Below are 19,159 nucleotides of genomic sequence, written 5' to 3'. Positions count from 1 at the left end.
GGGGGGCAGAGCCTCCCCACGCCCCTCCCCCCCGCTCCTGTACCCTCCCCCCGGCCCTCCTCCCCGCATGCCCCTCCTCCCCCCTCGCGCGGGCCCTTTGTACAAAGTTCCATTAAAAAAGAGGAAGCGGGAGTTCAAAAAGCGAGGTGTGTGTGCGGCGGGGGGGCGGACACGCGTGGGGGGCGCGGCCCTGCCCCTTTAAGAGGGGAGTCACCACCGGGTGGAACGCGCGCCCCTTTTAAGGGCAGGTCCCGCCCCTTTAAGGCAAGGCCCCGTTCTATGAGCCGCGCCCCCGCCCCTTTCGGCCAGGCCACGCCTTCCCCCCGCGGCGCGGTGACGCAGCGACGCGGGGGCGTGGCGCGCGGGCGGCTCCCCCCAAGATGGCGGAGCTGGATCTCCTCGGTTCCATCCTCAGCTCCATGGAGCGGCCGCCCGCTGCCGCCGACGGGGAGGCGCGGCGCCGGGCGAGGGGTCAGCGGGGCCGGGGGGCGCGGGGGGACCCGGGGGGGCACCGGGGGGGTCACCGGGGGGGACCGGGGAGGGGGCGGGAACTAACGGGCGCGGAGGGGGGGGGGGGTGGCGGCGGCGCGTCCCGGCCCCTTGTCCCCAGGACCCTCCCGTCACGCTTGACCACGCCCCTAGGGGTGTGGACACGCCCACCGCCAGGGAGCGCGCTGTGGCGCTGCGGGCTCCGCCCCCAGATTACCTTGATGGACACCCTGGGGCGCTGCTGGCCACGCCTCCAGACTGCTTGACCACGCCCCCGCTGTCCTGAGAGACGGCCGGCGCTCCTGCTGGTCACGCCCACACATGCGCGGCCACGCCCCCAGCTCTTTAGGGAGAGATCCCTGATGTGCTGTTGGCCCCGCCCCCGATCCCTGGTCACGCCCGTAGCCTTTTTATGGGTATCTAGAGGTGCTGCTGGCCCCGCCCCATCTACCCGGGCCCCGCCCCCAAACGTCTTGATAGAAGCCCCGGGGTTGCAGCTGCCCCCCCCCCCCGCCGGCCCTTGGCCTCACCCCCCACCCCAAGGGGGGGCAGCAGGGGGGACCCAGGGGTCCTGACCCCCCCCTCTCCCCCCAGAACAAGCTGCTCGGGTGAAGAAGCTGCAGGAGCAGGAGAAGCGACAGAAGGTCGAGTTCAGGAAGAGGGTGAGTTGGAGATGGGGGCACATCCCCAGACCCCTTGGTCCCCCCCCGGACACCTGGGTGTCCCCCTCTGACAGTGGGTCCCCCCCAGATGGAGCAGGAGGTGTCCCAGTTCATCCAGGCCAGCGGGGAGCCCCGGCGCCGCTTCCAGCCCATGAACAAGATCGAGAGGAGCATTCTGTGAGGGGGGGAACTGGGGACACTGGGGGGGCACTGGGGATACTGGGAGGGGGCACTGGAGACTCGGGGGGGCACTAGGGGCACTGGGGAGGCACTGCAGACACTGGGGGGGCACTGGGAATACTGGGGGGCACTGGGGATACTGGGGGTGACACGGGGGACACTGGCTGGGGATGTTGGGGACACTGGGAGGACAGGAGAGGAGCTCCCCAGGGTGGCAGCTCCACCGTGGGGCAGTTGGGGACCTTCACAGGGCGGTGAGGGCCCCCCTGGGAACACTCGGGGACCCCCCTGTGGGACAGTGGGGGGTGTGTGTGTCCCATGACACTGATCCCCCCCCCCCAGGCACGACGTGGCGGAGGTGGCCGGGCTGACATCCTTCTCCTTTGGGGATGACGAGGACAGTCGCTACGTCATGGTCTTCAAGAAGGTGGGGGACGGTGATGAGGAGACACATGGGGGGGGGGGACAGGGGACCCCAGGGGAGGGGGACACACACGGGTTGGGGACAGGGGACAGTGGGGAGGGGACAGGGGGGAGCAACAGGGAGGGGACCTCGGGGAACAAGGAGGGGATGCTGGGAAATGGGGGGACATTGGGGGGGGTGATGGGGAGGGGACTCGGGGCGGGGGGGGAGGTGGGGAGGGGCCCTCGGGTGTGCCAGAAGGGGGAGGGGCCCCCTCTGTCCCAAGCGGGGGTGGGGTGCGGGTGGGGGAGGGGATCTGGGGGAACGCCAGCGTGCGGGCGGGGGCTGACACTTGCGCAGGAGTTCGCGCCATCAGACGAGGAGCTGGAGGCGTACCGGCGGGGGGAGGAGTGGGACCCCGCCCGGGCGGGGGAGCGGCGCCGCCTCCGGGTAGGTGGGGATTAATGGGGGTGGGGTTGGGGAGGCGGGGCTTGGCCAGGGTGGGGCTGCCAGGGCGGGGCCCAGCTGGGGTGGGACTCGAGGGGGAGCTGACATGGGCAGGGGTGGGGGTTGGTAGGGGTGTGGTTTGTGTGGGTGTGTCCCCAGTGGGTGGGGCTTGAGCGGGTGTTGCCCTGAGCATGGGCTATCATAGGGTGGGGTGGGGTTAGGAGTGGGCGGGGCTTGCTGCAAAGGGGGCGTGGTTTGTGGAAGGAGAGTGGAGCTGGAGTGGTTTGTGGGTGTGGCTTGTTGCTGACACTCTGCCCCCAGGAGCTGGCGGCCCAGCAGGAGGAGGCGGAGCTTGAGCGCGGCCCCGCCCCTCCTGGCCCCCCCAACGATTACAAGGACAAAATACCGGCACCTGATTGGCTCCGACGCTGCCAAAGCCGCTGCCCGCACCATGGAGGCCAACAAGGCTTATGGCTGTGGTGAGCCCGCACACCTGGGTCCCTTTTTTTGGGGAGGATTTCCCTGGGGACACCCCCACCTGGTGGGGTTGGGGGGGGTCCCGGGTGCTCCTGGACGCCGGGGTCCCCCCTCACCCTGCCCTCCCCGTGTCATGTCCCCCCAGTGCCGGTGGCCAACAAGCGGACACGCGCTCCATCGAGGAGGCCTATGAACGAGATCCGGGCCAAGAAGCGGCTGCGGCAGGCGGAGGACGAGGGGGGGGCTGGGGGACCTCAGCATAAGGGGCGGGGGGGGGCTGCACCCCCCGGGGGGGGTTATTTAACAGAAGGGGGGGTCACAGACATACGAGGGAGGCTCATAAAGCGCCTCAGCTCTCATCTGTGTCACCGTGTCTGTTCTGGGGGGGTCATGTGGGGGGACACACAAACACACCCCCATACGCTGGTCCTGTCATCGTGCCCCCCCCCCCCCCCCCCCCCCCAAAAAATAATGAGTCGGGGCTTGTTGTGCTCCGGAGTGTTTATTGGGGGGATTTCTGCATGCGCCCCCCCCACGGGGCAGATGTGGTGGCCCCTGGGGAGGACTTGGTGGCCCCCAGAGCGGATGTGGTGGCCCTGGGGGGGGTCACGGCAGCCCCCGTCGGTCCCCGTCCTACTTGGCCTTGGGGTTCCTGAACTTGCGCCCGGCGAATTTGGCCTTGTCCCCCAGCGCCTCCTCGATCCTGGGGGGGGACACGGGGTCAGTGGGGGCATGTGGGGTCAGTGGGGGTGACCGGGGGGGGCAGGGCTGGGGACAGCCCCCGGGAGGGCCCCAGAGGGGACGTGGGGTTCTGGGGGGAGGTGGGGGGACAAAACACGAGGACAAGGACAGTCCCCAGGGGCTGGGGACGGGCTTGGGGACCCCCCACCCACCCCAGGGACCCCCCACATCCCCTTGGGGGGACACAGGGGAGGGGGGGAAATGGGGGGGGGACACCCAGGGATGTCTGGGAACATGGAGGGGGGGACACGGGCATTCGGGGACCCCTCACCTCATCAGCTGGTTGTACTTGGCCAAGCGCTCGGAGCGACACGGGGCGCCCGTCTTGATCTGGGGGGACAGAGGGGACGTCGGGGGGGGGGGTGACGAGGGGAGGGGGTGGTGACGGTGATGGGGGGGGAGCATGGGGGGGACAGTGACGGGGGACCCACCTGGCCGGTGCAGAGCCCCACGACGAGGTCGGCGATGAAGGTGTCCTCGGTCTCGCCAGAGCGGTGGCTCACCATCACCCCCCAGCCGTGGCTCTGAGCAGCTTGCACCTGGGGGGGGCACAAATCGGGGCGGGGGGGGGGGGAGGACACGGGGGAGGTGGGCTCGCACAAGGGTCGGGCGCAGGGAGCCCCCCCGCGAGGGATCTCTTGCACGAGGGCTTTGCGCCAGGGCTTGTCAGGAGGGGCTTTGTATGAGGGCCTTGCACAAGGGTTTTTGCACAAGTGCTTTTCACAAGGGGTTTTGCACAAGGACCACGTCCAAGGGAAATATTGCACAAGGGCTTTTCACAAGGGGATCTCTTGCACAAGAGCTTCACGCAAAGGGGCCTTCCACACTGGGGCCTTGCACGAGGGGCTGTGTGTGAGGGCCTCACATGAGGGTTTTGCACGAGGGGTGTTGCACGAGGGAAATCTTGCACGAGGGGCTTTTCACGTGGAGCCCAGCACACGGGCCTTCGCGCGAGGAGCCTGGCAGCAGGGGCTTTCCAGAAAGGGCTCCTGTTTTTTTGCACGAGGGTTTCGCTGTGCACGAGGACTCACGCCTGGATGGACTCGGTGACGGAGCCGATCTGGTTGACCTTCAGCAGGAGGCAGTTGCAGGCGCGGAGCTCGGCCGCGCGCTGGATGCGCCGGGGGTTGGTGACCGTCAGGTCGTCCCCCACCACCTGGATGTCCACCTGCCCCAGGAACCGCTGCCACCCCTCCCAGTCGTCCTGGTCGAAGGGGTCCTCGATCGACACCACTGCGGGAGCGGCGATTCCCAGTATAGACCAGTAGGGACCGGCCACCTCCCGGTTGCGGGATAGGGCCGGCTCCCGCCCTGCGGCTGTCCCCCCGCCCCGTGCGCAGCCCTATACGTGCCACTGGAGAGCTGCCACCTGCCTTCCCAGTCCCTCTCGGTCCCCCCCCAGACCCTCCCAGTGTCCCCCCAGTCCTTCCCAGTCTCTCCCAGCGCCCCCCAGCCCCAGTTTGGAGGCCATTTCCCCTCCCCTATCCCCACGCACAACCCCATACGAGCCACCAGAGACCCCCCCACCTTCCCTCCCAGTGCCCCCCAGTGCCCCCCCTCACCGGGGTAGTTCTTGATGAAGCTCTGGTAGAGCTGCCCCAGCTGCTCGCCGGTGATGAGGCGCTTGGGGTCGGGGGGGGATTTGAAGTCGAGATCGTAGCGTCCCTCGCGGCAGAACTCGGAGGCCGCCACGTCCATCCCGATGACCACCTTGTCGGGGTACCCGGCCTGGCCGATGGCCGCCTTCAACAGCTCCAGCGCTACGGGGCACCCTCTCCGCATCAGGGGTGGGGCGGGGGGGGGCAGGGACCCCCAGGCGCCCGGGTCACCCATCCCCCCAACCCCATCCCCCCCCCCCCCAGGGACCACGATGGCCAACCCAAGATGTCCCATCCACGAAGACCTCGACGTTGACCCGCGTCAACCCTCCCGTTGGCCAAGCGGACCTGGGCGTTCGGGTGCGCACCCCCGCCCCCCCCGTCCCCCTCCCCCACCCGGAGGACCCAGGCATCCGGGGCTCCTGCCCTTTCCCGCCCCTCCCCCGCTGCCCCCGTAGCCTTTCTCCGGTTACGGCCACGGTGACTAATTCTGGATTTGACCCCGAAACCCAACCCCAGGGGGGAAGGGGGAGAGGTGTGCGGCTATAAATAGCTCCGAGCCCCCGACCCAAGGGGGGGGGATGGGTGGGTGAGGACCCGGGCGTCGGCTACCTTCGTTGTTCTCCAAGATGTTGGGGGCGAAGCCGCCCTCGTCGCCCACGTTGGTGGCGTCTTTGCCGTACTTGGCCTTGATGACGCCCTTGAGGCTGTGGTAGACCTCGGCGCCGATGCGCATCGCCTCCCGGAAGGAGGTGGCGCCCACCGGCAGCACCATGAACTCCTGCATGGCCAACTTGTTGCCGGCGTGGGAACCGCCGTTGATCACGTTGAAGGCCTGGCGGGCGATGAGGGACCCGGGCGTTCGGGGAGTTCTCCCGTCGCCCGTGGTCCTCCCCAGGACCCAGCGACCCTCCCAACACTCAGTCACACCCCCAAGACCCCATGAACCCCCGAAGAGTCAACCGCCCAAGACCCAACAACCCCTCAAAGACCCAACGATGCCTCCCAGGACCCAACCACGTTCCCCAAATCCCAACTGACACCCCCCAAAACCCAACAACACCCACCAAAAACCATGGTGGGATCCCCCAAAGACCCCCCCAAAGACCGAATAACGCCCCCCAACCCAACCGTGCTCCCCAAATCTCAACAACACCCCAAAAACCTTGGTGGGAATCCCCAACCCCCCCGAAAGACTCCATAACACCCCCCCAAACCCAACCAAGGTCCCCAAAACCCAACTGACACCCCAAAAAACCTCAGTGGGATCCCCCAAAGACCCAATAACCCCCCCCAAACCCAACCAATGCTCCCCAAAACCCAAAACCACCCCCAAAACCTTAGTGGAACCCGCAACACCCTCCTCCCGAAAGACCCAATAACCCCCCCCAAACCCAACCGGGCTCCCCAAAACCCAACAATGTTCCCCAAAAGCCAGCAACCCACCTGGCCCCCCCCAAATCCCACAACCCCCCCACCCCCACGGGGGGACCCAGGCATCCGGGCGGGTACCGGCACGGGCAGGATGAGGTCGGAGTTGCCGGCAAGGTCGGCGATGTGCCGGTAGAGCGGGACGCCCTTCTCGGCCGCGCCGGCTTTGCAGACGGCCAGCGACACCCCCAGGATGGCGTTCGCCCCGAATTTGGCTGGGGGGGGGGAGAGAGGTGGTGGGGTGTGAGGCGAGGGGGACCCGGCCATCCGGGGGGGGGAGGGTCGTGGGTGGGGGAGGGGGAGAGGAGCTCACATTTGTTCTCGGTGCCGTCCATGTCGATCATGAGCTTGTCGATCTTCTCCTGCTCCACCACGCTGATTTTCTGGGGGGGGGAGGATGGTGTGGGTCAGGGGTTGGGGGTCAGACCCCCAACCACCCCCCCAACCGTCCCCAGGACCAGACGCACCTTCTCAAGCAGAGCTGGGCCGATGGTCTTGTTGATGTGCTCTACGGCCTTCAGCACACCTGGGGGACGGGGGGGGTCAGGGGGCACGACCTCCGACCCCGGGGCTGTCACACACCCCCCCCGGCAATGGAGGGGCATTGGGTGGGGTGGGAGGGGGCTTGGGGGGGGGGTTGGGGGGGTTCTTGGGTCTTGGGGGGGGCCCAGTTGGGTCTTGAGAGACCCAGTTGGGTCATTTGGGGGGTCATTGTGTCTTGGGGGACCCAGTTGGGTCACTGGGGGGGTCGTGGGATCTTGGGGGACGCGGTTGGGTCGTTTGGGGGGGTCACTGGGGACCCGGCTGGGTCCCAGGGGGTCTTGGTGGACCCTGTGGAGTCACTGGGGGGGGGTCATTGGATCTTGGGGGACCCAGTTGGGGTCTGCGGGCTCTTGGGACATCGTTGGGGTCTTTGGTTGGGTTGGGGGGGCCCTGGCCGTGCCCAGACCCACCCCCCCAGGTCCGTCCCCCCCGTTGCCACCCCCGTCCCCCACCTTTGCCCAGGGTACCGGCTCTTGTCACCGTCCCGGAGCTCCAGGGCCTCATGGATCCCGGTGGAGGCACCGCTGGGGACGGCCGCCCGGAACCGTCCTGGGGGGGGTCAGGGAACCGTCACCCCCCCACCTTCATGTCCCTGTGTCCCCCTCCGTGTCCTCAACACCCCCCCACACACCCCCCCATCCCACCACAACCCCCAAGGTCCCCCCCACGTCCCCACCCACATCCCCCCGGCCCCGCCACGTCCCCCGAGGTCCCCGTCCCCCGATGTCCCCCCCCCCCGTTGCCCCCCCCCCTTACGCACCCTTGGCGGTGTGAAGGTCGACCTCCACCGTGGGATTCCCCCGGGAATCCAGGATCTCCCTGGCCACGATCTTCTGGATGGACATGGCTGTGGGGGGGGGTGGGGGGTCAATCGGTGGGGGACGACACCCAGGGGTCTGGGTCACCCTGACCTGACCCCAGACCCCCCCCCCCAATGTTCCACAAAGGACCCAAGCGTCCGGGGGGGACGACACCCAGGGGTCCGGGTCACCCTGACCTGACTCCAGACCCCCCCCATTCCAGGGGTGCCCCCCCCCTCCCCTAGACACCCCCCCCGCCTCCATCGCTCCCCCAAGGGACCCCCAGGTGTCCGGGGGGGGGACACAGGGACCCCCCCCCCAGCCGTCCGGGGTCTCGCTCACTGGGTGCTGGCTCTGCCTGGGGCCGTGTCCCCCCGAGGGGGTCCCCGGGGGCCTATTTTGTAACCCATCCCCCGCCCCCCCGAGGCTATTTTTAGCCCCCCCAAAGGTCTCGAGGAAAGGACACGGTAACACGAGGCCCCCCCCGCCCCCCCCCCGATGCCTGGGTCCCTTTTTTTGGGGATGGGGGTGTCACCCGGACACCTGGGTCCCCTTTTTTGGGGGACGGGGGTGTCACCCAGACACCTGGGTCCCTTTTTGGGGGGGGGGGGTGTCACCCCATGGAGCCCACAGGGGATGGGGGGGGCTGTGTCCCTGCAGGGTCGGTCGGGGCCGGGGGGGGGATGGGTCCTGTGGCCCCGTGGGGCCGGGGGGGGGAGGGGCAGCGGCTCTGACCACTTCCCGGGGAAGTTCTCACCGGGGGGGGGGGGGCGGGGCCCGGACGCCGGGGCCCCCCCAGAGCTCCTGGGTGCCCCCCCAGCCCCCCCCAGCCTGGGTTCCCCCCTCCCCAACTCCTGGGTGTCCGTCCGTCCCCCCAAAACTACCGGGTCCTTCCCCGCCCCCCCCCCCCCAAGAACGACCCGCGGGGCCCCTCCCCCCCCGCGGGGCAGGAAGTGAAACCGCCGCCCCTCCCCCTCCCCCCCTCCCCCCCCCGGAAAGTCCCGCCCCGCCGGCGCGGGAGAGCGCGCGACACGGGGGGGGGTGATTGCACGAGGGGGGGTCGCATTGCACAAGGGGCTCGTTGCGCGGGGGGGGCTCCTTGCACGAGGACTTTGCACGGGGAGGGGGGGTGCATTGCACGGCCGGGGGGGGAGGGATGTCCTCCCTTGCACCCGGTCCCGGTGACCCCCCCAGACCCACTCTGAACCCCCCTCCCCCAATCTGGGGGTGCACGTGGGTCCCATTGCACGGGGGGGGGGGGAGGGGAGGGGGCACAGCCGCACTTGGCGGGGGGGGGGGGTGTCACGATAACGGGGGAGGGGTCGCACTACCGGGGGAGTCGCGATAACGGGGGGGGGGTGTCACGATAACGAGGGGGGGGTCACCCCCCCATTGCTGTAGGCGACGGCCCCCCGCGCCGTCCGCCGGTGGGCGTCGCCCCAGTCAAGCCCCGCCCCCTTCCCCGGCGCGGCCCCGCCCCTTCCCGGACCACGCCCCCCCCCGTCCCCTATGAAAGCCGCCGCGCCGCGCGGCCGCCGGGCCCGTCCCGCCGCTGGGCTGCCGGCCGCACCGCGCAGGCGCAAGAGCCCTTCCAGCAGAGGCCCCGCCCCCTCCTGCCGCGGCGCGAGGCCCCGCCCACCCCCCCTCCCTGGCCGAGGCTCCGCCCCCTCCCTCCCTTTCCCGCCGCCGCCATGAGCGGGTGGGCGCCGTACGTGGAGACGCTGCTGGCGGACGGGACCTGCCAAGACGCCGCTATCGTCGGCTATCGCGATACCCCCGCCGTCTGGGCGGCCGCCCCCGGCAAGACCTTCGCTAATATCACGGTAGGAAGGGCGGAATCGCGACAGGGACAGAGGGGAGGGGAGGGGAAGGGGAAGGGGAAGGGGGGGAAAGGGAAGGGAAGGCGTTTCCCGCCCGTTTCTCTCGGAGGGGAGGGGGAGGGGGCGGGGCCTGACCCGACCCCCCCACCCCCCTGCCGCCCCCCCCCCCCCCCCGCGACGGGCACCGAGGAGGGACAAAAAAGGCAGAAAAACGCGGAGGCTGCCAGCGTGGCCCGGCCCCCCCCTCCCCCCCCCACTTGAGAGAGCCGGGGGGGGCACTCAGGGTCGGGGGGGGCACCCCGGGGTCCGGAACCCCCCCTTCCCCGCCCCCCCCATGGATTTTGGGGGGACTCAGGCGGGGGGGACGCCCAGGACAAGGCGGGGGGGCTGAGGCATCTGGCTGCTCCCCCCCAATAAATTTTTGGGGGGGGGGGGGCCCCAGGGGTTCGGGGGGGGGGGACAACTCAGGCGCCCGGCTGGCCCCCCCGTTGCCCCCCTTCCCCCCCCCGCTGAATTTCGGGGAGGGGACCCAGGAGTTCCAAGCTCGCTGCCCCACGTGGTTCCACGACCCCCCCCTCCCATTTAATGGGGTCTCCTGAAAAGAAAAAAAAAGGGGGGGGGGCCTTTAAAAAAAAATGCGCGGAATGTGGCCACTTCCCCGTGGGGAGGGGCGGCCGGGGCTTCCTGTGGGGGAGGGGCGGCGCGGCGCACCCCCTCCCCTCCCCCCCCGTCCCCGGATGTGTGGGTCCCCCCGCGGAAATGGGGGGGGGCGGGAAGTTGGGGGGGGGAAGGTCTCCCGAATGGCCGTTATGGGGGGGGGGGGAGTCACACCCCGATTGTCTGGGCGCCTTTTGGGGGGTGGGGGGGGTCCCCAAACGCCTGGGTCCCTTAGTGGGGGGGAGGTCGCAGCCTGCACACCTGGGTGCCTTACGGGGGGGGGGGGGGGTCACGCCCCGGATGCCCGGGTCCTTCGAACACGGGGGGTCCCGAACACCGGGGTCCCTCCTGGGGGGCGTCAGCCCGAGCACCGGGGTCCCGGGGACGCCTGGGTCCCCCGCGGGGGGTCGCGGGCTGGGGGGGGGGGGGGGGGGGGTGGGGGGGGGGGGTGCGGCGGCGGCCCCCTGACCTCCCTCGCCCCCCCCAGGCGGCGGAGGTGAGCGCGCTGGTGGGGAAGGAGCGGGGGCCGCTGCTGGTGAACGGCCTGACGCTGGGGGGGCTGCGCTGCTCCGTCATCCGCGACTCGCTGCTGGTGGAGGGCGAGCACAGCATGGACCTGCGCACCAAGAGCGCCGCCGGGGCCCCCACCTTCAACATCACCGCCACCATCACCAACAAGAGTGAGCGCCCCCCCGGCACCCCCCCGGCACCCCACATCCCTCCTCGGCACCCCCCCGGCACCGCACGCCGCACCCCCCCCGGCACCCTGCACAGCCCCCCTCTGGCACCGCTCTCCCCCCCCGCAAGCCCCCCCCCCGGCACACCCAACCCCCCCTCAGCCCCCCGTATCCCAGCCCCCATCCCCAGCACTGCCCCCCCCCCATCACCCTCGGGTCACACCCCATCACCCCTGACCCACTTCCTGCCACCCCTCCCCCCCCCCAAAGTGCCCCCCATCTCCCCCCCCTCCCCGTCTTGGGGACAGGGAACGCCACCCCCCCCACCCCCGGGTGCTGACCCTCCCCCCCTCTCCCGGTGTGTAAGGGGGGGGGGGTCACCCCCCGCTGACCCCCCCTCCCCCCCCGCAGCGATAGTGCTGGTGATGGGGAAGGAGGGCGTCCACGGCGGCTGCGTCAACAAGAAATGCTACGAGATGGCCAATCACCTGCGGCGCTCCCAGTACTGAGGGGACCCCCCCGGGACCCCCCCCCGGGACCACCGGGACCCTCCAGGGACCACCGGGACCCCCCAGGGACCAGCAGGATTTCCAGGACCCCCTCCTCCCCCAGCCCCCTTGCCCCCACCACCCCCCCCCCCGCACCCCGCTGCCGGCAGCAATAAAAGACGCCTCGTGGGGATATGGCTGTGAATGCGTGGGGCCGGGCCGTGGGGGCCGGGCCGCAGACGCGTGGGGCCGGGCTCCACCCGCTGTGTGTGTTTGTGGGTGGGGGGAGCGTCCCGGTCACCCGGGTCCAAGGGTGCTGCGCCACACCCCGGGGGTCAGAGTCCGCTATGGGGCAGGAGCGAAGCCACGTCATCCCCCCCCCCCCCCAAACCCCACAGGAGCCGAACTTGGGGGGCAGGGCCTTTATTGGGGGGCACGTTCAGTCGGGGGGGGGGGGGAGGCATCCCCACAGGCTGCAGCTGTGGCAGTGTGGGTCAGCCGGGGGTCCGCTGCGCTGTGGTACGCTACGGGGGTGGAAAGAAGGGGGGGGGACCTAAAAGGCGGGCAGAGGGGAACCTGGGGGGCTGGGGCAGACCTGCGGGGGGGGGGGTCTCACTGTGGGCACAGGGCAGGACACGCAGACACGCCCTGGCTGGGAACCCAGGTGTGAGATGGGGGGTGTGTGTGTGTGGGGGAAACGTGGGGCAGGGATGTGCGTGTCTGGGTGGGTTGTGGGGCACAGGGGGTGATGTGGGGCAGGGACCCAGGCACGTAGGCAGGATGTGGGGAGATGTGGGGCAGGGAACCAAGATGTTGGGGTGGGTCACGGAAGGATGTGGGGCAGGGACCCAGGCGTTTGGGGAGGGGGGGGGGGGGGGGTGTGCATGTGTGTGATGTGGGGCAGGGGACCCAGCTGTCCTGGTGGGGTGAGGGGTGATGTGGGGGCAGGCCACGATGTGGGGCAGAGCCCCCAGCACCCGGGTGACGACATGGGGCAGAGCCCCCGGTCTCCGGGCACGTTGTGGGGCAGAAAGGGGGGATGTGGGGCTGGAGATGTGGGGCAGGGACCCGGGCGTCCGGGCGGGGCGGAAGCGGCTCCGGCGCCGTCGAGGCCTTATAAGGGCAGCGACGGCGGCTCCGGCGCTTCCTCCCCCCCCCCCCGTCCCCCCCCCCGCGCTGACTCATTCGGGGGGGGGCCGGACGCCTGGGTCCCACGCGGGGGGGGAGGGGAGGGGCCCAGACGCGCCCCACGGCGGGAACCCCGGTGTCCGGGTTGCGGCGGCCGTTAGGCCGTGGGGCGGAAGCTGTGGGGTGGAAGGAGCCCACCCCCCCCTCCCCCATCCAGGTATGGGGGGGACCCAGGTGTTCGGGCCCCCTAACTGCCCCCCCCCCCCCCATGTGGGTCGCTGTGGGGTGTAAGTGGGGCAGGGGATGGGGGAGCTGGTGCTGTGGGGCAGCTACAGGCCAGCTGTGGGGCTGGTTGAGCTGTGTGGGGCAGTTATAGGGCAGCTGTGGTTGGGGGGGGCCAGGCTCGAGGGCTGGGGGCGGCGGTGAGGCTGGTTGAACCATACGGGCGTGATGTGGGGCAGTAGTGGGGCTGCTATAGGGCAGCTATGGGGCAGCCATGGCCAGTGGGGCAGGTTAGAGGGTGGTGGTGGTAGGTGTGGGGGTGGCACGGGGCTGCTGGGGCACGTTGGAGGGCTGTGGGGCAGCTGTGGGGCAGCCACGGGGGGTGGCTGTAGGGAAGCAGTGGGGCAGGTTGGAGGGCAGCGGGGGCGGCCGTGGGGCTGGCCGGTCTGTATGGGAGCGGCACGGCTGTGCCACGGGGCAGCTGTGGGGCGGCCATGGGGTGGCTATGGGACAGCCGTGGGGTGACCGTGGGGCAGAACGTACTTTCCCGTAGGGAACGTTCCGCAGCTGCTCCCGTCAGAGCACGGCCGAGGGTCCGGGCAGCCACTGAGCCGTGGCACCATCACCTGCGGCACGGTGTCACAGTGTCACCCGGTCACCAGGTCATAATGTCGCCGCGTCACCCTCTCACCCGTGGCACCCCATCACCTGTGGCACCCTGTCACCGTGTCACCCGGTCATGGTGTCACAGTGTCACCCAGTCACCCCATCGCTCGTGGCACCCCATCACGGTATCAGTGTCACCCATGGCACGGCGTCACCCCACCGCCCGCAGTGCCACGCGCATCACCCATGGGCGCCAGGCGCTGCGTCACCTTGTCACCTGCGGGACGGTGACACCCCGTCACCCCCCACTCCCCCCTTGTCACCCCCCCCAGCACCTCAGGGTGGGGCGGGGGACACACGCCCCATTTTAGAGACACCCCCCCCACCCCCCCCGCAAGACCCCCAAAAACCAGGGGAGGGGCTGGAGGGGACCCCGGTATCCGGGGGGGCACCCCAATATGGGGGGGGGTGGTGTTTGCGGGGGGGGGGGTACCTACCAGCAGCCCCTAGGGGGGAAGGGGGGGCCCCGAAAAGAGCCGGGAGGTCGGCAAACTCCAGGGAGGTGTTGGGGTCCAGTACCTGCCCAGTAATTCCCAGTCGGGACCAGTCACTGGTACTTGGGGGGATCCCAGTGATCCCAGTGCCGACTGATGCACCCCAAAGTACTTCCCAGTGCTCCCCAGTACCTCTCAGTATAACCACAGTGCCTCCCAGCGCTTCCCAGTACACCCACGGTGCCTCCCACTACCTCCCAGTGCTCCCAGTATCCCCAGGACACCCCTGCATGCCTCCCAGTACCTCCCAGCCTCCCCCAATATCCCCCCCCCCCCCCTCCAGCGCTCACCGCTCGGATATGGGCCTGGGCAGGCAGCACAACGGCGCTGAGCACCAGCGGCGGCTCCGGCACCCGGCGGCATCGCGGGACCGGGACCGGGACCCTCCGGCCGGGCCGGGGCCTCGTCCCCTCCCGCCGCCGCCGTCGTCGTCGCCTCCTCTCAGAACCGGCTGCCTCGCAAGATGGCGGCGCCCGGTAGACTCTCGCGAGAGAAGGGCAAGACCTCCCTAAAGCCCGCCCACGCCCTAACCAATCCCCGCCAAGCATCCTTCCCGCCTAAACGCCTCTAGCCAATGAGAGGCGGGAGGGCGGGGAGATGCCCTCAGCGGGCCACGCCCCCCTTCCCTTAGGCCACGCCTCCGAAGCAAACCACGCCTCCCTCGGCGCGGGGCCGCGCCCCCGGCACCTCCCTATTGGACCCAAGCTACGCCTTTAGCGCGGGGCTACGCCCCCCTCTTAGCCCACGCCCCCCGGCTCAGGCCACGCCTCCCTCCGCGCTCAGCCACGCCCCCCGGCTAGTCCGCACCCCCCCCTCAGACGACACCCCACCCTCAACGCGGGGCCACGCCCCCAGCGAGACGACGCCCCGCCCCCAAGCGAGACCGCTCCCCCTCCTTTGCGCGGCCACGCCTCCCGCCAGCCCCGCGCAGCCGCGTCGCGCATGCGCACACCTTCCCCCCTCCCCGAGTCACCTTGGGGCGCCGCCGGCTCCGGACCCCCCCCCCCCCCCCCGCCCCGGTACCGGGTCCCGGCCGCGATGGCGGCGACACCGGCGGCCGAGAGGCCCAAGACCTCCCCGAAGTCGGTCAAGTTTCTCTTCGGCGGCCTGGCCGGGTGAGAGCCCCCCCCCCCGGAGCGGGACAACCCCCCCCGAAAAAAACCTAAAACCGGGACCCCCCCGGGACCCTTCAGACCCCCCCGGGTCCCCCCAACCCCCCTGAGCCTTCCTCAGCCCCCCCCCGAAGCCCCGACCCCCTATGCCCCCCCAACCCCTTCAGCCCCCCCCCCCGCAAATCCCCCCCCCACCTCTCCAAACCCCCCCCGGCCCCCTCCATGGCCCCCGCAAACCCTTCAGCCTCCCCAAATGCCCCCCCAGTGCCCCCCAAAACCCCTTTAGCCCCTCTAAATCCCCCTTCAGCCCCCCCAAACCCCTTCGGCTCCCCCAAAACCCCTTCAGGCCCCTCCAAGCCCCCTCCATGCCCCCCCCAAACGCCCCCCCAGTGCCCCCCAAAACCCCTTTAGCCTCTCTACATCCCCCCTCAGCCCCCCCAAACCCCTTCGGGCCCCCCTACCCCCCTCCAGGCTCCCCGGGGGGGTGTTGCCAGGTGGATTTTGGGCCCCCCCCCCCCAGCTGACACCCCCCCCCCAGGATGGGGGCCACCGTCTTCGTGCAGCCCCTGGACCTGGTGAAGAACCGGATGCAGCTGAGCGGGGAGGGGGCCAAGGGGCGCGAGTACCCCACCAGCCTGCACGCCCTCACCTCCATCCTGCGCCGCGAGGGGCTGCGCGGCATCTACACCGGGTAACGGCCCCCCCGGGACACCCCCGGGCCCCCCCGCTAAACCTCCCGCGGGTCGCCCTGGAACCCCCCCCCCCGAACCGCTCAGCGTCACCCAGGACCCTCCTGGGGTCACCCAACCCTGTCCAGGGTCGTGTCCACCCCCCGCCCCCCCCCCCAAACCCCCTGGACCCCCCCAGGGTCACCCAGGACCCTCCTGGGGCCACCCCGGCCCCCCCAACCCCCCCCCAGCACCTCTTGGGGTCACCCAGAGTGACCCAGGACCCCCCCAACCCCCTCCGGGGTCACCCAGGGTGACCCAAGGGTGCGGGGATGGTTTTGGGGGTCCTGAGGATGTTGGGGGGCCCTGGGGACGGCCTGGGGGGGGTGAGGAGGGTGGGGGGGGTCCTGGAGATTTTGGGGGCGGTCCTGGGGACAACATAGAGGGTGTGAGGTGGGTTTTGGGGGTCTTGGAGATGATGTGGGGATTTGGGGGCGTCCTGCAGGGGGTGATGGGATCCTGGGGCCAGTGGGGGGGTGTAAGGACAGTGGGGGGGGGTCCTAGAGATGGTTTTGGGGGCCCTGGAGATGATGTGGGGGTTTGGGGGGGTCCTGGAGATGTTGGGGGCCGTGAGGGGGGGCCTGGGGCTGGTGTTGGGGTGCTGGGAATGATGGGGGGGGGGGGGTTGGGGGCTCCTGGGGCTGGTGTGAGAGTTTGGGGGGGTCCTGAGGATGATGTCGGGGTCCGGGGGGGTCCTGGCTCTGAATTCGGGGTTCCTGGAGCCAGTTTTTCGGGGGGGGGGGGGGCGCATCTCCGAGGTGCCGTAGGGCTTTTGGAGGATGCCGAGGCCCGTGCTGGGGTCCCGAGGCCACTTTTGGGGTGCCCCCCCCCCGGTCCCCCCCCCAGGCTGTCGGCGGGGCTGCTGCGCCAGGCCACCTACACCACCACCCGCCTGGGGATCTACAGCGTCCTGCTGGAGCGCCTGGGGGGGGCCGACGGGACCCCCCCTCCCTTCCTGGCCAAAGCCGCCATCGGCATGACCGCCGGCGCCGCCGGGGCCTTCGTCGGCACGCCCGCCGAGGTCGCCCTCATCCGCATGACGGCCGACGGCAGGTGACCCCCCCCCCCCCCCCAAAATTTGGAGTGTCCGTCCGTGTCTCGTTCCTGTTTCCCCCCCCGAAATCCGCCTTTTTCACCTCAAACTCGGCCCCGGTTTGCAGGTTGCCCCCCGCCGAGCGGCGCGGTTACCGCAACGTCTTCGACGCGCTGGTGCGGATGGCGAGGGAGGAGGGGGTCGCCACGCTCTGGAGGGTATGGCGGTGCCGGGGGTACCCCAAAATCCCCCCCTCCCCTTATAGCCCCCCCCCTCTCTCTGACACCCCCCCCCCTTACCCTATTCCCCCCTCCCAGGACCGCACGGAGGGGGAGGAGGGGGTTGCCACGCTCGAGGGGGTGCCCAGGGGGATGTGGGGGTGCAGGGGGGGATATGGGGGTGCAGGGGGGGTACCCTAAACCCCCCCTTCCTCACTGTGCCCCCCCCCCCCCCCCCCGCCAGGGCTGCATCCCCACCATGGCGCGGGCCGTGGTGGTCAACGCCGCCCAGCTCGCCTCCTACTCCCAATCCAAGCAGTTCCTCCTCGACTCCGGTGAGGCTTGGGGTACGCGGGGGGGTCCCCCAAAATCTGTGACCCCCCCCACTTATTTTTGGGGTTCTCCCCCCACCCACCCAGGGTATTTCCGCGACGATATCCTCTGCCACTTCTGCGCCAGCATGATCAGCGGGCTGGTCACCACTGCCGCCTCCATGCCCGTCGACATCGTTAAGACCCGGTGGGTAATTAAGGGGAAACACACACCCCCACACCTTTAATTAATTCTGGGGAGGGGACACACCCCAAAATCTCATGCCCAAATTTCCCCGACAGCATCCAGAACATGCGGACGATCGATGGGAAACCCGAATACCGCAACGGGCTGGTGAGTGAGCGGCGGCTTTCGGAGGGGGGGGTGTCCCCTCTTTGAGGGGCGGGTGGGCAGGTCCCCCAGTGTTTTGGGGGGCCCCCCCGACCCCCTCTGAGCCTGACACCCCCCCCCCAGGACGTGCTGGTGAAGGTGGTGCGGTACGAGGGGTTCTTCAGCCTCTGGAAGGGTTTTACCCCCTACTACGCCCGGCTGGGCCCCCACACCGTCCTCACCTTCATCTTCCTCGAGCAGATGAACAAGTGGTACAAGAGGCTCTTCCTCAGCGCCTGACCCTGCCCCAACCCGAGGGGGGGGGCTATGGGGCAGCCCCATAGCCCTATAGGGCAGCCCTATGGGGGTTATAGAGTGTCTCGCTGTCCCTATAGGGGCTGTGGGGGGTGTTCTCGAGTCCCCCGTGTCTCTCTGGGGGTTGGAGGGGTCCCTGGGGGGGGACGACGCTGTGGGGTGACTCTCTGGCCCCATGGGGGGGGCTGTGGGGTGGCCCTGGGTCCCCACAGGGGGCTGTGGGGCCGCCCCGAGTCCCTATAGGGGTTGTAGAGTGGCCCCATGGCTGGGGGGGTGGGCTATGGGACGTGTCTGTGGCCCCACAGGGGGCTGTGGGGTGTCCTCATGTCCCTCAGGGGGGGCTATGGGGTGGCCCCACATCCCTGTGGGGCACTGTGGGGTGTCTTTCTGTCCCTATGGGGGCTATGGGGGGCCGTGGGGCAGCCTTGGGTCCCCTATGGGGGCTATAGGGTGTCCCCGTGAGGGTTTATGGGGTGTCTGTCTGTCCCTATAGGGGCTGTGGGGCAGACCCCCGTGTCCCCATAGGGCAGCTGTGGGGTGGGTGACTATGGGGTGCGCCCCCCTGCCACGGGGGGCTGTGTGTCGCCCGCCCCATCCCTATAGGTCAGTAAAGAAGCTGTTGGTGTCGGCTCCGGAGCCTCTATGGGGTGGGCCCCAAATACTGGGGGGGGGCCCCCAAAAAGCACCAGGCTGATGCCCACCCCCCCATCTCCCGTGGGGCCAGACGCCTGGGTCCCCCAACTTGGGGGTCTGGGGGGGGTGCAGGGAGCAGTACCTGTTATGGGGCAGCCCCATATCACCCCCCCAATACCTGAGGTTAAGAACCCCGTGGTGCCCCCTCCCCTGTTCTGCCCCACACTTTGGGGGACACTAGCCCCCCCCCAACCCCCCCCCCAACCACCAGCCCGGGGTCCAGTGCAGCCGAGGGGTTGTTTTGGGGTTCGGGGCTTTATTGACAGTGAATGTCAAGGTCACGCTGTGGGGCAGGAGCCCCCCCTCCCCCCAACTTCTGCCCCACAGCGGGTTCTCCTCCCCCCCCCCCCCCCCCCCCCCCGCCATGGGGCGTCCCACGGTCCCCAGGGCCCATCAAGTGCTTCGTTAATGACTCCTTGTTATCAAATAATTAAAGGAAAATCTACAGAGACGGCCTGGAACGAGAGCAGTGAAGTGGGGGCTGACCCACGGTGG

At 70.0% G+C, this 19,159-nt stretch overlaps 4 protein-coding genes across 4 annotated transcripts; 3 read left to right on the top strand and 1 right to left on the bottom strand.

Annotated features, from left to right (window-relative positions):
- The first annotated feature begins 320 nt into the window (after positions 1–320).
- Positions 321–3,001, top strand: SPAG7 (sperm associated antigen 7). Its single transcript, XM_052779612.1, is given in 9 exon segments — positions 321–471; positions 1,084–1,151; positions 1,240–1,328; positions 1,674–1,758; positions 2,095–2,184; positions 2,503–2,580; positions 2,582–2,660; positions 2,804–2,937; positions 2,981–3,001. Coding segments are annotated over 9 exon segments (735 nt in total). The 5' UTR covers positions 321–380.
- Positions 3,002–3,139: 138 nt separating this feature from the next.
- On the bottom strand, positions 3,140–8,189 carry ENO3 (enolase 3). Its single transcript, XM_052779608.1, is given in 12 exon segments — positions 3,140–3,361; positions 3,671–3,729; positions 3,831–3,938; positions 4,427–4,632; positions 4,962–5,159; positions 5,610–5,832; positions 6,510–6,643; positions 6,742–6,811; positions 6,896–6,956; positions 7,427–7,520; positions 7,732–7,818; positions 8,114–8,189. Coding segments are annotated over 11 exon segments (1,308 nt in total). The 5' UTR covers positions 7,817–7,818; positions 8,114–8,189; the 3' UTR covers positions 3,140–3,291.
- Positions 8,190–9,326: 1,137 nt separating this feature from the next.
- Positions 9,327–11,606, top strand: PFN1 (profilin 1). Its single transcript, XM_052779599.1, has 3 exons — positions 9,327–9,594; positions 10,736–10,928; positions 11,337–11,606. Exons 1-3 carry the CDS (start codon positions 9,463–9,465, stop codon positions 11,432–11,434), a joined length of 423 nt encoding a protein of 140 aa, XP_052635559.1. The 5' UTR covers positions 9,327–9,462; the 3' UTR covers positions 11,435–11,606.
- Positions 11,607–14,914: 3,308 nt separating this feature from the next.
- SLC25A11 (solute carrier family 25 member 11) lies at positions 14,915–19,113 on the top strand. The gene is made up of 8 exons (XM_052779611.1): positions 14,915–15,038; positions 15,574–15,726; positions 16,610–16,816; positions 16,924–17,014; positions 17,259–17,349; positions 17,434–17,533; positions 17,629–17,680; positions 17,801–19,113. Exons 1-8 carry the CDS (start codon positions 14,962–14,964, stop codon positions 17,954–17,956), a joined length of 927 nt encoding a protein of 308 aa, XP_052635571.1. The 5' UTR covers positions 14,915–14,961; the 3' UTR covers positions 17,957–19,113.
- The last annotated feature ends 46 nt before the right edge of the window (positions 19,114–19,159 follow it).

Source organism: Harpia harpyja, unplaced genomic scaffold, assembly GCF_026419915.1.
Source record: "Harpia harpyja isolate bHarHar1 unplaced genomic scaffold, bHarHar1 primary haplotype scaffold_328, whole genome shotgun sequence".
In the NCBI taxonomy this organism is placed as follows: Eukaryota; Metazoa; Chordata; class Aves; order Accipitriformes; family Accipitridae; genus Harpia; species Harpia harpyja.
The sequence above is the reverse complement of the archived record's forward strand: the minus strand, read 5'-3'. Positions and strand labels throughout refer to the sequence as shown.